Here is a 19,161-nt window from a genome sequence, read left to right on the forward strand (position 1 = left end):
GGAAGCGGCGTTGTCCTGGCAACAAGAACCCAGCACCTGGAGGGCGATTAGCATGTAAAAAAGAAAAAGATCCACACAGAAGTTAGTTGTTTTTATTGTTAATAAATCCACGAAAACATGGTTATAACGTGAGTGTAAGTAGTAGTAGTTCTGAGTGGGAGTGTTGTAAATATGCTGGGCTTTTTAAATAGTTTTAAAATATCTCTGGAATATGAAGAAAGTGTCATTAAACAGTGGTGTCGGTTTGTTTTGGCACACACTAGCTACATTACAACGCATAATGGCTTTGATATTTTTATATATGTGCATATTTATTCTGTATAGCTTTAATTTGATTTTGATTTATGGTGTACAACTAATTTCTCTAATTTTTTTACAAGAAATAATCTTAACTCTAACTGCATTAGCTTTCTCCTGCTTTTGTACTTGCTGTACAGTAAGCAGCCTCTCACTGTCTTCGTCATAGGTTGGAGTTTACTTGTAAGCCTCATTTTGGTAGTAAAAGTTGTAATATTTATTGCTTAAAGGAAAAAAAAACATGAAGCAGTATTTCTATTATTTAAAAAGTTAAGAACAGACAGTATTAGCTGTTTGTGCAGCCATACAATGCATGTGTCCTTAGCCTACACAATTCTTGCAATAACAATGCAGTTTAATGCAAATGTAATTTCATGCAAATACATTGTCTACCTTTACTTTTGCATGCATTATGTGTCCTATGTGCCTTGTTGTTTTTCCCTAATGAAATATATTTGCAACCTAGTCCTTTGCAGGGATTCACATGATAATGATTGACAGTTGTATAGTTTTTAATAGTTATTTAGGTTTTTTTTTTAAAAATGTCCTTAGACAACCTTTGCGTTACCTGTCATTACCTCCAGTTGATACTTAATAAGCTTACTTATTTCTGAGTATTGCACGATGATGATGATGAGACAGATTACAGTGATGATAGCCACCATGCATTTGCTGTGTGGCCCAGTACAGGTGTTCCCATGCATGCAGGCACATTGGAAGCCATGCTTTGCCTAAGATGATTAGTGGAAGTCAAAGCCACGGGGCTTATACAGCCTGTGTTCCAGGGAGCATTTTCTTAATGGCCTTATAAAGTACATTGGGAGCCCCTGCCTTCTGTTGAGTCAGCAAAATCCTGGCCACACAGACGGATGTAAAGATCCGCTGCATTCAAACACTAAACGTAAAAGATGAATTTAAAAACGTTAATGATACATGAATGCAGGCATCATCTTAGCCTCTGTGAGATAAAATTCCATGTTGCACTTTTTGCACCGTTGGAGTTGCAATAAAAGAGTATATAGGAGTCGTATTTCAGCTTTCAGGACCAATGTCCCTTGAAATTTTAGTGGTAAATTAACTTAAATAAACCCTGACGTTGCCATACCTGGAGGTTTATTGAACTGGGATGCATGCATGCATTCATCAAACTAAGGTCAGCATTTCATGCGCCAACAATACTAAAAAAATAACCCTCATCAAACTTTTATGGCTTGATTATAGACAGTAAAGAGATAAGAGGAAATGAGGGGGATGTGTCCTGGTTGTGGTATTAATCCCAAAGTTACATTGACTACCTCAAAAAAAATGTCCAACATTGTGAGGGAACAAAAGTATTAAGTATTCAAAACAATAATGCAAGAGAGTTTCATGCAATCTGTGATAAGGGGTGGGAATCACAAAGTAAATCATGATACGATTTATGATATGTAATTCTGCACTAATCAATACATCGCAAGACAATCATCTAACAATACATCATGATATCTGTCTAACTGAATATTACAAAATACCCCTAAAAGGGCAAAGTCTTATGTATTCATTCACTGCATATGCACTGTGGTGTCAGTTTTACAGAATTTGACTTGAACTGAGATGAAACAACATATAAAAAAAGTGGACAGATTTTAGCTTCGTGCCTATTTATTACGCACGCAGACTGCAACTTAACCATGTTCACGTGTGTCATCATTCTGATGTTACATAGCCATAAACTGGTACATGGCCGAATTGCCAGAAAGTTAAAAAGTTTACAGGAAGGATACAACTATGACTCATTAAAATCTTTTTTAGTGACTCTGGTGAGTCAAATTGTCAGTAGAATATGTTTAGAGCTATCAATATTTGACACCAGTGTATCAATAATCATTTCCAAGGAGGAAGCGATACGATATATTGCCATATCAATGTTTTGTCCCACTCCTATCTGTGATCATAATCATACTGTAACAATCTCTTAAAGCCAAAAGCTGATGAAACATCAATAAACCAGTTTTTAATGATAGAACAAAGATCACTCATGTCTGACGCCTGCACTGAGTCATTGAGCGTCATGCTCACATTGTTTGACATTGTACTGCTGTGAGTCTTTGTGATTAACCAGCAGACAACACTGTGATTCACTCTTAACAGAAGTGAGAGCTCATCAGTGAGTTTGACCCTGAGGGAAAGTCCCTGAGTACTGTGGAGCTGCACTGCAAGCTCTGACTAATAGGTTTGCATAACATTGATCTGCCTGGGTGTCCATTGAAAAGCAATCCCCAACTCTGCACTCACATACACACACATATACATAACACCAGTGAGGCCTGGTCTGCCGCAGCTCAAACACCAAGAAGCTTTGACCTGAAGAGCCACCTTCTAAATCAGCCGGCCCCATGGCTCTACACGGGCTCGTCATTAGGTAACAGCGGCTTTAGAGACCGGGCTAAGTAGCTGGTGCTTGTTTTAAAGAAGTCACTGAGCTGCACAGTAGAGGAGCAACAGCCTCTTCTCACTGATTATCTGTTACCTAACCAGAGGGAGCTAACCTTGTGTCGCTGTGAACCCGCTGGGGAATGTGGCCAACATTCTGAGGTGAGCTAAGCTCTCTGGCAGCCATCCCCAGGCTGAGGATGGTGATCTCATCGATAAAAGGCCTCTGGAAGTCACTCAATTAGAAGTTCTCCACAAAAAATTCAGACTGGATTATGACTTTGTTACTGTTTCTGTTGCAAGTTTCTCCAGATTCTTTCAAATTACTGAATATGTGATATCATAATCCAGATTATAGATGTTTTATGTATGCTGAAGGTGTCCCCTGTTTCAGTAGACAAAAAAAACAACAAGACGAGGAGATATTTTGACAAAGTCCAACAATTCGCAAGTAAAAAGCCATTAAGAACTATTGTTTTTGAGAAAAAATAATTAGAATATAAAATAGCATACAGTTAAATAAAAGCCCCCAAACTTTGCAATTATAGCAGAAAGTTTAATAGAAACAATTTAATAATTAAATGTGAAATGCAATGACATTTACAAGTAGAGGTTGAGAGTCAGAGAACAAGGCTGTCCCTACTGAGTCGACCTGTGCGTCATGAGCAGCAGACTAAGGCTCATGCTGACTGGATTACCAAGCAGGTGAATTTATTCTCAACCAGGACATGCTGTGAGTCGCGTGTTGAGCTTCTGCAGAAACATTAGAGAGGGTGTGAAGTGTGTCTCTGTCTGTGCGTGCGTGTGTGCGTGTGGTCTCTGCAAGACAACAGCACCTGCAGGGGAGGGGATATCTTCTGATCGTGTTCAGGGCAAGCCCAGGGGCAACACCCGTGGTGTGGGGGGAGAGGGGCCTGAGTCACTGGAGATATGCAGATGTCCACCAACAGGTTCATCAGGCTGAGTCTAATGGTTGGGTGGGAACAGTGGGAAATACATATTGAAGGAAATGGAGGCACATCAAAAACATTTACATTTGACTTCTTCAGCAAACACTCAAACAGGAAAGGATTATGAGTTAAATGCATCTAAATTTAAATATTCAAACATGCAAATTCACTACACTGGAAAAAATGCCACCCAATGAATTCAATGTGTTTCTTACATGTGATAAGTGAAGAAAACAAATCGACTAATGAAATATATATATCATATATCAAGTGTAATGAGATATTTTTGACAAGTAATTAGACTTAAATACTGACTAAGATTTGGAGTTTTTGCAGTGTGTTTTCTTCAATGCAATAACACAAGTACGACAAGGATTAAAATCATTTTAAATAACTAGATGTACTCTGCACTTACACTATAGACAAGGACCCAGAATGAAGCCTGTTCAGTGCTTGAAAGACTGCCAATAATTACTGACAGATACAAAATGTAGGAAAAGAGGGTTTTGTTTTTTTTTGCATAATTCTGATAACAGGTACTAAAGTCAAAGATAAGATAAGATTAAGAATTTGATTATCCTGAAGGAAATGATTGTGGCAGAGAAAGCTCAAAAATACAGTAACATCAGAATAAAATAGAAAAACACTGCAGACTAATATTAAAAAAATGTAAAAGGAGTCAATGTTGACATCAGTGCCTCATAGAACAACGATACAAATAAATAATATAGGAAAAAATAGTAAACTACAATAAAAATAACTAAATATATAAGGTAGTATTTACAATATAAATATATTAAGAAGTAATAAAGGGTAATATTGTACATGATATTTGAAATATTGCACCTGATGGACAGTGAAAAGTCAGTGTCTGATATTTCAGCTGTAAAATAATGTCCTGATGGAAAAGTAAAGGGAAACTTGGTGTTTCTAAAAATGATAATTGGCAAAATCTTTCATTTGCTGTGTTACTCTGAGGTACCTACACTTGTACTTGAATACTTTCATTTCTACTCCACCACATTTCAGAGAAGCGTATTGTACTTTTTACTCTAGGGCTACATTAACCTGATCACTGTAGTTATTAGTTACATTTCAGATAAACATTTTACACACAAAATGTATAATTAGGAAATAGAACACAAGATTTAACTACCCAACAATGAACAAAGCAGTAAAAATTAGCTTCAGCTTCCCCACTTCAGTATTAAAATGCTGCTCAGACATTAATGCAGCTGCAATATTAATTAAATTAAAAAACTTTTATTTTTGGTATTTTAATATATTTTTGTTGATATTACTGGACTTTTCGAATGCAAGACTCTTACTCATCATGGACTATTTCTAAACAGCTGTAATGTTACTTTTACGTAAGTGAAACTTCTTCCAAAACTTGAAAATAATCTGTAAGTATATGTTTAATGCTGGCTATTGATTAAAATGGACAAGTTTGAAGCAACAACAGTAAACCTTTTTTTAGAAAAGACAAATGAAAAATGCAAGCATCCCAAACACGGCACCAGACAGGACTCTGTTTCTGTCACTTAATTGCATCATTTCTGATTCTTTGCACATTACTTTTATTATTTTTGGTCACTGGATGTGACAGCAGAAGATAATTACAGTTTATATATAGAATCTACTCACAGCAAACCTACAGCAAAGTCATCTACATTGTTTTACAGGTTTATTTTTATCTGCTCAGAAGAGGGAGAGCACACTACACCTTGACTTCAAAGGGCTCTGTGGGGCTGATAAGCTGAGTCAGGATGAGTACTCACGTCAGCAATCTATTATGGAGAGACAGGGTTTACTTAAGGACTTTTTCACTTAGTGTCTCCTGTGTGCTGTACCGTGACAGCTGTGCATGACACCACAGGTCGGCCACAAGCCCTCACCTGTGTGTTAACATGAGACCATGACATGCAACACAATCAATTCGGCTGCATGAGATAAGATGCAAAGATGTCAGGAGGGGTGGTGTCGAAAACTGTACTTTGATCAGATTTATTGATGAAACGTGTGATGCATTTTCACTGAAATACACAAAAACCTCTCGTTTGACCTCCTCATGCTTCCATTTTTGTTTACTGATCAGAGAAGAGCATTGTCATTAATATTCAAAATGCTGTGTGATGAAGCAGGGATGTAATTCCTGTCTACCACGTGAGTCAGCACTTTGCTAAAAAGGCCTCCTGCTGTTCCTACTGATGTGGCGGTAGATTGAGCTGAGCAGTGGCTGGAGAGCTTAATAAAAGCCCAAACGACTCCTGGCAAGTCAGATAGAGGGAGGGTGAAAGGTTGCAGCCGCAAATAAATGGAGGAGAGACGCAGAGAGGGGAGGAGGTGGATGAGGAGCAGTGCAGAGCTGAGGGAGTGCCCAGGTGACAGAGGGGTAGAGGAGGAGGTGAAGAGGTTCGGGAAACACAAATGCGGAGGAGGAGAGGGGGAGGAGGAGAGGAGGAGCAGATACTTAAAGTTAAGGTGGTGAGATTATGCAACAGTGAACAGCAGGTAAGCTGCTGATCTGCAGCCGCGTTGCACACATGGCCTTCCCTGATGCTCTGGCTTGTTGCAGGAACACAAACATGGACATAGACAATAACATCTCAGCTGAACCACTAATGACCCTCAAGCAGTGATGCAATGTAAACTAAGTACATTTACTAAAGTACTGTGGTAAGTACAATTTTAAGGTATTTTTTCAACTACTTTATTTTCCCACTCCACTGCATTTTGGACGCAAATATTGTAATTTTCAACTCCACTACATATATTTGATATCCTTAGGTACTACAGTAGTTACTTTGCAGATTGCAATCTGATAAAAAAAAAAAAAAATCAGCGTACAGCATACATATACATGTACAGTGTACTTTTACTTGTACTTTTGATGCTTAAATACATTTAATATCAGACACTTTAAGACTTTTTGAAGTACTATTCATATTACACTTTTACCAAAGTAAAGTACTTTTTGGCACTATTTACAACACGCTGTCACTGAGCACCAGTGAGTCCAATCATTGAGAAATACAGTAGTAGAAAAGTGGTATTGACAGATTTTAGGTGTGAAAAAATACAACTGCTTATGTAAACTAAACAAGTTTTTAAAAAAAGTTTAAGTCTTCAGATAAACTGGCATAAACAACCAATTCAATGTACCTCAAATAAAAGATAGACTACATTCAAAAATATAATACATTTTCTTAAAGAAATGTGCCTTTAACCTCTCAATGTAAATATATTTTTGCAGAGAATGATACATGAGAAGTTAAAACAAGCTAACAGCTAACACATATCCATCTGTTATGAGGCTACTTCAATCTTTGCTATGAGATTGTTGAAAGAGATAAGGAACAGTTTCTGTAATTTCTATGTTGTGTTTTTATTTTGCTCTTGTGAAACACAGCATACTTTTACCCCTTTAGATTTGTAAAAATCCATCTGATGAAACATGTGAAGCAAAACTCTCCCCCATGTACACACTAAGGCCATAACCTGCAGATACTCTTTCATTTTAACGGTTCACAAAGTGTAGATCACAAGCCAAGACAGGCTGGGAACCACCGTCTTGCACGGTGTTGCTGCTGTCAGCTGTTTCTTTTGATATGCAGGTGCGAATAAAAAATAAACTCAAGGTAACTGAGGTCATTCATCCCACACAAGAAGCATCATAAGTGCAGGCAGGTAATGTGGGCTGTGAGTGCAAAGCTTCAGGAGCAGCTTTTAAAAGTTTGAGTACTGATAAGCTCATCCAAACACATGTGAGGGCACCGTGCTGCCACAGGACAAACACCTTAATACACTACTGCTGCCTAGTGGTCACACGTTCACAGCAGAGAATTGTTGATACTTTTCAAAGCAAACTCAATACCTACCTTTTTAATCTGACTTTATTTATGATAGCAATTTATTTATAAAAGTGTTTTTTCTATATATTTTATTTTTGATAGCCTTTTATTTATGTATTTTATGAGTGATAACATTTCACTCATGCAGTCGATGTGTATTAGGAGGGACAAAATAACCAATTTGAAATGCATTTCTTTTATGTGTATAGAATATGAAACACTTGGAAAACACGTTGTGTTTTTGTAGAAGTACAATTGCATTAACTTATGTAATAGAATTATATTCTGACATTATTTTACAACTTTTCCTAATCGGGTTGATGATACAATGCACACTTTTTTGCACATGTTTGTTTCTTTTGTTGATTAACTGCCTGTTTGCAGGCACTTGCTCTTCCAATTACACGTTCCTCTAATTCCAATTATTATTTGCTGCTACAGTAGCTTAACTTCCCCTGTGAGGATAATTAGTTTCTTCAAAACAAATCAGAATCTTCCACTTAATTAATGACATCAACAAGTGTCTAAGCTAAGAGGAGAAAGACTGAAAAAAGTACATAAACCAAAAATGATCAACAAGCTAGATCTCTGTGAACCCGGAAATGGGTCTTTTTCGTGTACTGTCCCTTTATGAATGGTGGGAGGTCTTTGACCATTGCTCGCTGTGCTCAGTCTTGTGTAATCACCAACCCCTGAAGCTTGTGCCTGCTGGGTCACTGTGCTAAATGAATTCCTCCACTCCTCTGCTCTTCATGCCAGTGGACGTAGACGACCCTCTGGTTTATGGCCTCTAAAGCTTAATTTAAAACAAGTGGGAGGTTAAACATTATTCAAGACCAGCTGAATGTCTTCCCCTTAAACCCAGTTTCTACTCCTCATAAGTCAGGAAACAGCAGGTTCCAGCTGAAGGTGAGAACTTAACTAACATTAAGTGAAAATAAATGTGGATGCCATGTAGAATATTTTACTTCTTCATTGCCTACATCAACTTCTTTGGGACCTGCATGTTTTCTTGTTAATCATTTATTAAAATGTTTGACCTGTGGACTTTTCCTGCATGCAGATTTTTACACTTTGCTTTCTTCTGTCTTATTTTGAATCTGTTGGATTTTTTTGCACGTCAGGTCAGCAGGAAATATCGACTGCCTTGAATTAGTTGTCATCCGGCAGCACAGGTAATCATTACTGCTGGGCTTATATATATTTATGTATAGGTTTATACATTCTATATTTTGTGTGCTCCATTATAAAACTCTAAACTAACAATGCCATTGACTTATCATCCAGAATGCAGTGTGTATGCTTTGTACAGTGTATGAGGAGACTGTGGCGTCCGGCACAAGCCCGCCGGCTTCTTAAAGTGACAGACGTGCACAGATCTGTACGTCAACTGCAACACACAAAGGTATGGTGCAAGTATCCAGCAAAAAACGGTGTCATGGGTGGAGGTTCAATTAAGTCTCCAATTTGCTAAAGTGGACTTCAATCAAGTGACACTGGCAGAAGACACAGGTTGGCTGAATCAGTAGCCCTCTGCATTATTTATTTATCATTATTTATATAATCATATGGATGCTGTTATAAAGTGTTGTGATTGAGATTCTGACCCACCATGCATCCTGGAAGTTTTCTGTTTTTATTTTCTGATCTAAATTACATAATCACCATCAGTAAACAGCGGACGCTGTCTGACTCTCACTCACAGGGAGGGACACTTTCCAGGATGTATAGTGGGTCAGAATCTCAATCACAACACATTATAACTGCATCCATATGATTATAAATGGTCAGCGGGTACATGTTCAGATTAACAAGTGGACATCGGGGGAAAAACGTTGAAAAAAACACACTGATCTCAACGTCATGATGTGTACCGTCAAGCCTCTCTTGGATCCACAGCGCCGGCGTGCTGTATGACTTGACACACTTGTGTGACTTTATGCAGGAGCTGCTTGGTTCAGTGTGAGCAAACAAATGCAGAGAAATGGCAAGCCTAGAGCTCACATGTGTCCTTAACAACTCCCACACAGAGTTTAAAAGCCTGCAACTCCTCTCCAGTTAGTTAGAACTGAAGAAGCCTCTTGGATGAGAGGTGAACAACTTCAAGAAACTGAAACAGTTGCCTACGAAACTGGACTTAGAGTCATATCTGTAAGTAAAAGTCAAATAGTGTATAGTGTGTGTGTATATATTATTATTATTATTATTATTACTTTTCACTTTATTTTTATAATATTATATTTGTGTCTTGCTGTTCTGGTTTACAATTTGATCTATAACTCTTAAGCTGTTGTAACACACGAATTTCCTTGCTGAGGAATTAATAATATCTTATCTTATCTTACTATAGTAATCCTACTATTCCCAGTTACCATATGGTTAGACCGTGAGTGTGTGTGTGGGTTTGGTAACCCACCTTCACCGTGAGTGCGAATTAGGTTTTTTTGTCAGGCTGAAACTCTTCTCTGAGAAGCTACTAAAATACACTCCAGTTTGCAATGATTTACATTTCCTGACACCACATTAACTTACTTTTTGGTTGTGAAATAATGAAATATTTGTGTGTTTTTTTCTTTCTAGTTGATATGTGTCTCCAAAAAAAAAAAAGAATTTGCCATTATTATTATTGTTGTTGTTGTTGTTATTGTTGTTGTTATGGTTGGGGGTGGAAATAGGAGAAAAAGTAGTGGTAGTGTTGTTTGAAAAAACAACAACTTTTATTTTGAAATCCTAGTCAGTCCTCAAGTTCTTCCTGGTTCAAGAACTGCGGTTCAGCCTGCCTCCACTCCGGAAACCCCGGTCAAACTAGCCTCTAGTTATTTTGTGGTGCCTGTATATAGTAGATATTACGGTAGTGCAGTGCAAGAACAGAATTCAAAATAAAAGCACCGACATATGAACGCAATTTGCAATTTGAATTCCTCACATTCTCAATGAATTGATGAACAAATCGATCAATGAATTCATCAATGAATTCATCAAGGAATGAACAGACTGACTGTGAAACTGCAACTTGCGTTCATAAGTCTGTGCTTTTATTTTGAATTCTGTTCTTGCACTGCATTACCGTAATATCTAGTTATAGGCTAGTTAGAGGCGGACCTGAGTGTTCAAGAGTAGAGGGGAACCAGAACAAGGAAGACTGGTGGGTGCTGTTCCGGTCCATTCCCAGTTTTTGCAAGTTTTTAAGTTTCTCCTGATTTTATATTTATTCGTATGTTATTATCGTCATTGATAACACCTCCTCCTCCCTCACACACGTAGGCCTACATACACCGTACAGGAATGCAGACACACGTTTAAATGTCTAGCAACATAAGACAGCTTTGACAAAGATCAGCACGTGCCTGTCCAGTGCTGGATTAACCCACTTCCAGGGCAGAAATGAGTTGTGTTGACCACATCTGTCCCCCTCTCTGTGCATTACATATGTGTTTTTAATCAAAATTTTATTTGGTAAAATGCACCATCTAAGTACAAAACATATTGAAATAATAAAGAAAGTAAAACTAGACGGCTGCTCTGCAAGCTGGCCTCAGTATTAGGTAATAACGCATGTGTTGCCTTATAGAAAACTGTATTATTGTTTCATTAAAAGAAAAAACATCCAGTTTTAATCCAGTAACCCAACAGTAAAACAGAACAGAAAGATGAATGACAAGAAGATGTTTGAGTGTTTGTCCACCGGTGGTTTAACCTGTGTTTCATCTCCAAGATAATGGACGACAACAAGCCATGGGCTCTGATCTCAGACGTAAGCAACGAAGGTTTCACTGAAGATGTCACTGACATTCTGAAGCAACACTTCCAGATCATCCCCCACAAAGACCTGCTTCAAAACCCCCTGCTGTACGGGCCTAAAATCCAGGCCATGTTTCAGTGGAACACCTTTCCGGCAGCAGAGCCTTCGCTGCTCAGCTCACTTCCCTCCCTGAAGGTGGTCGTCAACGGAGGAGTGGGCGTCGATCACCTGGATGTGCCGTACATCAACAGCGTCGGAGTGAAGGTGACCAACACGCCCGGTGTGGTGAGCGATGCCACTGCGGATATGGCACTGGGTCTGCTTCTGGCATCAGCACGGAAGATCGTTGAAAGTGAGTCAAGTTTTATTTATATAGCCCCAAAATTTGCGTCAAAGAGCTTTACAATCTGTATGATGCCACGTATCCCAAGGCTCACAAGGTCAAAGGTTAAAGAAGACAAATTAGTATATATAATGATGGAAAAACATTTCAACCTTCATATCAATTAGTGTGCTACAAACTGCTGTAGCAGGCTTTATTAAAAACATTGCTGGATGAAGGATGTTTGTCCTGTTTTTCCACAGGTCACCAAATAGCTGTGGACCCCAAGACCACCTATATACCACAAGCGCTGATAGGAGTGGAGGTCTCAGGGTCGACTATGGGGATTATTGGAATGGGACACATTGGCCACAAAATTGCTCAAAGAGGCAAAGGGTTTGACATGAAGATCCTGTACCACAACAGGAGCAGAAGGTCAGACTTTGATATTGTAGATCATTTGGTTAATTTAGGCATATTTTAGGTAAAGGACCCAGCTAAGTTGGAATACCCACTCACACCCATATATATCACGACAATAACCACATTTTAAAGCAATGAATCAATGAGACACTGTTAACGTTCAGCCTCATCTTTTCTCCGTGCTGTCCAGGAGTGTTGAAGATGAGCAGGCAGTTGGGGCGACCTACTGTAAGAACATGGATGACCTGCTGAAAGAGTCGGACTTTGTGGTGCTGGCCGTCAATCTTACCCCTGAATCCAGAGGCCTGATCAGCCACAGAGAGCTGTCCCTCATGAAACCCATGGCAACACTGGTCAACATCAGCAGAGGTGAGGATAATGTGTCTCCTGGACTGATCTGATCTTGGTTAAAGAATTACTGTTGAGTTATTCTGACACACTGATCTTTAATCTGATTTCTCTTCATGTCTCAGGTCTGGTTGTGGACCAGGACGCTTTAGTGAAAGCTCTGCAGACTGGAACCATTCGCGCGGCGGCATTAGACGTGACTTACCCCGAACCTTTACCAAGGTCTCACCACACTCTTTTGAATAATTTTTTATCGAAGTGTGATTATATAACTTGCTTATACAGTCTTACTTTAGATCAAATTTGCTGTGTGCTTGACATTACTGAGTCAAGCACACTTTGTAGCGATTGACTCTACACCACTTTGTAGCGATTGCCACTGCCAAGCAAAAGTGACATAGGTTTGCTTTAACTCCACAAACATTAACCTTTTCACATCAATGGATAACAGAGGAACACATTATGTACTGACACACAAGGTTTTCAGGATTCTCAGCTTCTTACATGCAGTAAAAAAAAAAGTAAAGTATAATTATGATAACAAAGATCAAAGTAGGTATCATTACATTGACAATGAGATACAATTGATTTATGTATTTCTGCGACACGTGTAACTTATTTTTATGTCTATTTTTCTTTAAAGCTGCACTTGTAGGTATTGTTTTTATTAACAATAGTTTGAATGTGTAATTAGTGTATTTAGTGTCTTTTAGCCCATTGTTTTGGTTTTCTGGCCAGCAGCTCTGTACGTTAGCTGCAGCTGTTCCCAGGGAAAAAACCCACTGCATGCTACCGGTCAAGCACCAAACAGCATATGGACACAGTGAGCAACCAGCTGCTGAACACAGCACAATGTTTAGTAGATAAAGAGACAGATATGTCCCTCAAGAGTTGGTGGAGACCAAATCAGAGCTAAAAGGATATTGGATACTGGACCATTCAACAGGAACTTGAATTTATATTATGCTAATGCTGCTCACTGTCTTCTGGATGCTCAAGCAACTTGTTGTTGCTGGCTCCTAACATTTCCTCTTCTCTTTGTGCAGAGACCATCCTCTTCTCGGCCTTCCTAATGTGCTGATCACCCCTCACGTTGGCACTAACACTTACACCACAATAAGAAAGATGGCACGGATGATGGTAGAAAATGCTCTGGCTGCATTGAAAGGTCAATCTATTCCCAATGAAGTCAAACCAAAATGACCTCACTGATGGTGCCCCATCTGTTAGGAGTAAGAAGTGTTTGTCTGCTCCAAGATGATCTTTCAACTTTTATTTTTTAATTAGTAGTTTTGGTTGTTCTGTATAATATTCTGACATAATCGGTGCTAAAAACATGATTATTTATGCTACATTATGATAATGTATCAGCAAATGTTTCATATAACTAGTCTGGAGACAAATGTTCAGTATAAATCCATGGATGATTTCAATGTTTAACTGTAGCCTTACAACTTTGTTTTGATTGAATGACTGTTACACTAAAATTCAAAGTTTGTGAACCACGTTTTAGATAATAAAACTACATCGAATTTAACACCTTGTACTTCACCTTCATTCCTTTTTTGAGCCTTCATACTGTAGTACAGATGTTGTCTTTTCCCGGTCTTAAAGGCCACATTACAGTCAAGTGATGTGATCCACAATCCTTGCAATATTGCTGCCATATTGATGTCGGGCCTTTTGTAGTAGTGCTTTTGAGAAGATTTCAAAATATCTATGGCCTAAAATATTGAATATTAAATTATGAAATATAATATTGTGATATTATTCTAAGCCCAGCCCTATGACAAAGCAGACAGAGAGAGACTGAAATCTCTTCCTATGAAGTCAGTCAACTTTGATGGTCTGATTTGTCAACAGCAGATAGAAATGGTGCCAGGCAGGCTGCCAACCCGACAGGATTGCAAGTTCACCCTCCTTTTCCAGGGAGATTTGGTGCTCAGACAAAATCGTAAAGTGAAAAAACATTGTTGGTTGAAGGGTTTTTTTTGTCCTATTTTTCCACAGGTCACCAAATAGCTTCGGACTCCAAGACCACCCATATACCACGAAAGCCGATGGGAGTTGCAGTCTCAGGGTCGACTATGGGGATTAGTGGAATGGGACACAAAATAGATAAAATAATTAAAGGCATACATCTTTAAGCTAAAAAATAAAGGCATAAAAATTGGTGTTTGAAAATTTTGTGATGATTTATCCAAAAAGCCCCGAACATATGAACCAATGAGACGCTTTTAATGTTCAGCCTCATCTTTTCTCCGTGCTGTCCAGGAGTGTTGAAGATGAGCAGGCAGCTGGGGCGACTTACTGTAAGAACATGGATGACCTGCTGAAAGAGTCGGACTTTGTCATGAAAGTGGGACTTTATAACTTTTGAAAGAACAACCACATCCAACCTCTGTGAACTAATCAGTTTAATACGTGAAGAACTTTTTTTTCCAGCCATACCTGAGATAAAATGTACTCTTTTACTGAGTAAATGTAAAAAAACAAAAACAAAATGGGGGTTAAACTGAGTCAACAAAACATTAACCTTTTCACATTAATAGATAACAGAGGAGAATATTATGTCCTGTCACACATCTTATTCAGGATCCTCATCTCAACAGCACAGTTATGGTAACATAGATTAAGGCCAGTACTGTTAATACATTTATACGTCTTTGTAAATTATTTTTAACGCTCCTTCGTTTAAATCCTTACACAATCACTTAGTCCTGCATTTTTGCTGCTGATTCTGCATCCATAGTCAGTTTTATTCTCAATTCACAGCTTACACGAAATCCAATGATCCGTTAACCTCTTTTAACTGCCTCTGTCTTTTCCCTCCTGCCTGCCCTAATGAACACACTCTCGTAAAAGACAGATATTTATCTCAAGTTGGTGGAGACCAAAACAGAGCTAAAAGTACAGTACTTATTGGACTGGAGGCCGGAGAACAGTTTTTAAATCATGCATAAAAAGTTTTAGATGATGACATATCAGTGTTGTGTTTACATCTTGTGGCCCAAAAAATGGAACGTCAAAATTCAACACTTCTTCTTCCTCTTCTTCTTGTTCAGGGATCACCCTCGGCCTTCCTAATGTGCTGATCACCCCCCACGTTGCATTCAACAATGAAGCCACAAGAAGAAAGATGGTGCAGGTGATGGTAGAAAATGCTCTGGCTGCAGTGAAAGGTCAAACTATTCCCACTGAAGTCAAACCACAATGACTTCACTGATGCTACCTCACCTGTCTGTAGTGAGAAGTGTGCAGAACGCTCTGCCGTGATTTAATAAGTTCAAATCACACTAAATGTACAAATTATGCAAGCAATTAATATGCTGGACTGGTGCTTCATGATGTTTTGAAGATCATTTGTCATTTGTGTAGGTGAACACGTTATTTTTATAGCATGTACATTTTTGATTTTCTGATGACTATGATCTCAAACAGTATATATTAATGATTATATTATTTCATCTGTATGATAGTCCTCTATTTATGTCTTTTATTTGTATTTTTCTATTTCTGCGACTGAACTGACCAAAACATTGCTTTAGTAGTACTAGTACTAGTAGTAGTTTTTCTTGAAAATGTACAAATGTACAGAATAGGTATGGCAATATGAGAGTAAAGTGGAGCCAAAAGGAACAATTAGTTGTAGATAGATAAAAGGAGGAAGGGTAGTAGCAGTAGTATAAATGGTATTGTGTCTTATAATTCCTCTGTTTCAAAGGACAGTTGCAGATCTCTAATACGCAGGAAATCTTTGCGGAGCAGCCGTTTGACCGTTAAAATCCCTTTTTATAATAGAAAATTTTAACACTGAATTTCAAATATATAGCCTTTAACCAGATGTATAAACCATTAAACACAGATTATAACAGTTGGTTTAGACATTTACTAAACATTTTTTCCCTAAATAAAACGCTCCTGATACTTTTTACTTCAGGCACTTACAGCGGCTACTAAAGCCACTTAATCATCAACAGTCGACGGCGAGTGAGTGCCGAGAAGGTCCACAACACCAGGCACGCAAACACAAGTGAAAAGTGCCGGGATATCATAATTTTGTATGATATTAATGAAATAGTTTAATTTAAATCTCTGACACTCGCTCACTGATTAGCTGCGTGTGCTTGCTAGCTGTACGGCGCCATGTTTATCTCTTCACAAAACTCAGCGCCCTGCTTCAAAGATTTCACCCTCGTCATGGTGAGTGACATCCTGAGTTTGTGGTTTCACTTTACGTTAAAACAGTGTAAATGTCAGGACTGTCTCTTATAATGTGTTTTATTGCTAATAATAAGTCAGTGGTTCAATTTCATTTTAAACTCAAGGTCCTACGGGACAAATGTCCTGTAAAGTATCACGACAACTAAATCATAATCTTAAAACTTGGAAGTATTCACATCCTTTACTTAAGTAAAAGTACCTATATCACACTTGTAAAATACTCATTCTGCATTGTGAAAGTAAATATATTCAAAGCAAAAGTATTCAGGAACTAACCTCTAAATATAAGAACAAAAAGGCTATTAAAACCTTTAACTCTGTTAACAGAAATAACAAAAATAACACTGGCAAAAAATGACTGAAGCAACTATTAAATCATAAAAATGTTTGCCAGTTTCTCTTTATTGTTGTTTATTCTCCTCCTAGCCAGCAGTTGCTGTTGGTAATGTGGGTCAGCTGGCTGTGGACCTCCTCGTGTCCACTCTCAACATGAGCAGAGTGGGCCACATACACACCGACTGTCTCATCCCCATGGCTGGAAACAACCCGTACGCCTCCTGCAAAGAGGACGCTGAGGAGCTGCACACTCCAGCAGAAGGTATCGTCTGATCAGTGCTCACATGGAGCTCATGACCTCTGTGGGTCTTGATTATTTGGCTGCTGTAGATCCCCTCCATGCTCAAAAATCTAGTCCTCAATTCATCTGTCAACCTTTTCTAATCAACAGTGTACACCGCAGCAGAACTGAAGTTGGCAGTTCTTCAAATCAGAGCGCCAATAATTCAGGTAAAACCAGAGTTGTTTCTTGTTTGTTATTTTTCGCCTTTGATTTTATTATTTCACAATCCAACATGCTCTGACACGAAAAAAAAGGTGTAATAAAGAATACTGTTTTACTGCCTTTTTTAATTTTATAAGCTACATCTTTGTCCTCCATGATGATGTAGTGTGGGTTCCCATGGACCTAGAATGTAATTGGCAACTTTTGTGTTAATCGCAGACAAAATCCAAAAAGTTCCGTCAGCTGCTCGTGTCTTGGATCAAAGCCAGCGGGTTCTCCAGGACCGTGGTTCTGTCCAGCAGCCACGCCTACCAGAGGGACGACCAACAGCTGCAAGGGTACCTAACCATCCACTTCACATCATCGCTGCTTTTCTTTGCTGTTTGCAATCAACTCTACTGACAAATCTGTGTCCATGTCAGCACTCCTCTGAGGTACCTGCTCACGCCGCCCCTGCTGAAGGGGAGCGCAGACGCTTTGAAAGAGCTCAGCTGGAGGGAGATGGAGCGAGTGGCGGCCTTCCCAGGACTGACGGACGCCAACGCAGAGCCTCGCCTCTGCATCCCTGGAGGAGGCATCACCAAAGGACTCTACACAGACAGGTACAGAGAGAGAGCTGTGTCAGCTATTTGCAGAAGTTCAAATTAATAAAGAAGTTGGAGGCTCATGATAAGATAATTTTTTCCACACACATTTGATATTTGTGCAGCCTGTGATAGAAAATCTGATTGTAGATGTTTTTTTTATTATTAATGTTCTCTTTCAAGCAATTTGTGAAAAAAATGTATGCATGTGTTCTAATTATTGAGGGGGATGTGTCTCCTGCATCCCCCCAAATACATGTTCCTGCCTTCTTTCATATGATAATAACAAAACGTATGTGCTGGATGTTGTGTTCAGTTGTGCAGAGGACCTCCCGCTGGCCGTGCTGCTGCTCTTCTGCTCGGAGGGCGACAACATCCCAGACGCCTTCACCCTCGTCAACCACCTCAACGACTGGCTCCACCTACTGGACAACCCTGTGAGTGACACACTTGAACAGACGGCCTCACTGCACTTTAGAGCCATTTCTCTCTCATGCCTTTCAGTCCAGTGAGAATTAACTTGCATTTCTAAACATGTTTTTCTCTGATTCACATTTCAGAGCCAAAAACCCAACAAATGGAAGATCCCAACTTCCTGGAGTCTTCTGTTTGGAAGTGGCATCCCTCCAGCACTGTTCTGATCCACACATATTTAGCTTTTTTTTCTACTTTTAGCCCATAATTAGCTTCTGGGGAGCTCCTAAAACTCAAAAATGTTTTCTTCAGACCGCTGTGAGTTCTTTTGAAAGACTCCTAAGCTGATAACCCTTATGGACACTTTCTGCTTGTAAATGATGTATTATATTGAAATTAACCGGCTGTGGAGATAAAACATGACCTCACAAGAACCCTCCCACTCTTTCCTTTATTTTGATAATCCATAAACATTACGTCATGTACAGGAATTGACCCAAACGAGCTCTTCTGGAATACTGTTTTCAGCATTTGAGTGTTTGTTCTTCCTAATAAAAGATTGTTTCATTCATCCCGTGTGAATTTATCCAAAGTGATTAGTTCTTTGAATGCGTTACACTCACTGGACCCTGCCTCCTCCTGCCTGACTGAAAGTGGTTGGCCAGGTGCCACACTGTATTCCTGGCAGTCCCGCCTCTTTGAAATTTGATTCCTTTGTACAACACATTACGACAACTTAGGGAGATGTAACAACAAGACGGCACGCTGAGTCGTACTTTGACCCTGTAAAGCTGTTTTGGCATGTTTGTG

At 39.0% G+C, this 19,161-nt stretch overlaps 2 protein-coding genes across 13 annotated transcripts; both read left to right on the forward strand.

The window, feature by feature from the left end:
- Positions 1-106: 106 nt before the first annotated feature.
- LOC311272571 (putative 2-ketogluconate reductase) lies at positions 107-13,885 on the forward strand. Of its 12 annotated transcripts, none has more exons than XM_084379087.1 (8): positions 8,250-8,422; positions 8,638-8,688; positions 8,801-8,918; positions 11,229-11,607; positions 11,841-12,012; positions 12,191-12,369; positions 12,474-12,570; positions 13,395-13,885. In XM_084379087.1, exons 3-8 carry the CDS (start codon positions 8,802-8,804, stop codon positions 13,549-13,551), a joined length of 1,101 nt encoding a protein of 366 aa, XP_084235213.1. In that variant the 5' UTR covers positions 8,250-8,422; positions 8,638-8,688; position 8,801; the 3' UTR covers positions 13,552-13,885. The 12 variants fall into 12 exon arrangements, with proteins under 12 accessions (XP_084235216.1, XP_084235213.1, XP_084235218.1 ...); XM_084379092.1 differs by having other exon boundaries at positions 8,808-8,918; XM_084379093.1 differs by having other exon boundaries at positions 8,826-8,918.
- A 2,433-nt stretch (positions 13,886-16,318) lies between these two features.
- psmg2 (proteasome (prosome, macropain) assembly chaperone 2) lies at positions 16,319-18,922 on the forward strand. The gene is made up of 7 exons (XM_084379279.1): positions 16,319-16,551; positions 16,999-17,170; positions 17,300-17,358; positions 17,573-17,691; positions 17,776-17,955; positions 18,254-18,374; positions 18,498-18,922. Exons 1-7 carry the CDS (start codon positions 16,495-16,497, stop codon positions 18,576-18,578), a joined length of 789 nt encoding a protein of 262 aa, XP_084235405.1. The 5' UTR covers positions 16,319-16,494; the 3' UTR covers positions 18,579-18,922.
- Positions 18,923-19,161: the final 239 nt, after the last annotated feature.

This window comes from Pagrus pagrus, assembly GCF_965226575.1.
Source record: "Pagrus pagrus genome assembly, chromosome: 17".
NCBI lineage: Eukaryota > Metazoa > Chordata > Actinopteri > Spariformes > Sparidae > Pagrus > Pagrus pagrus.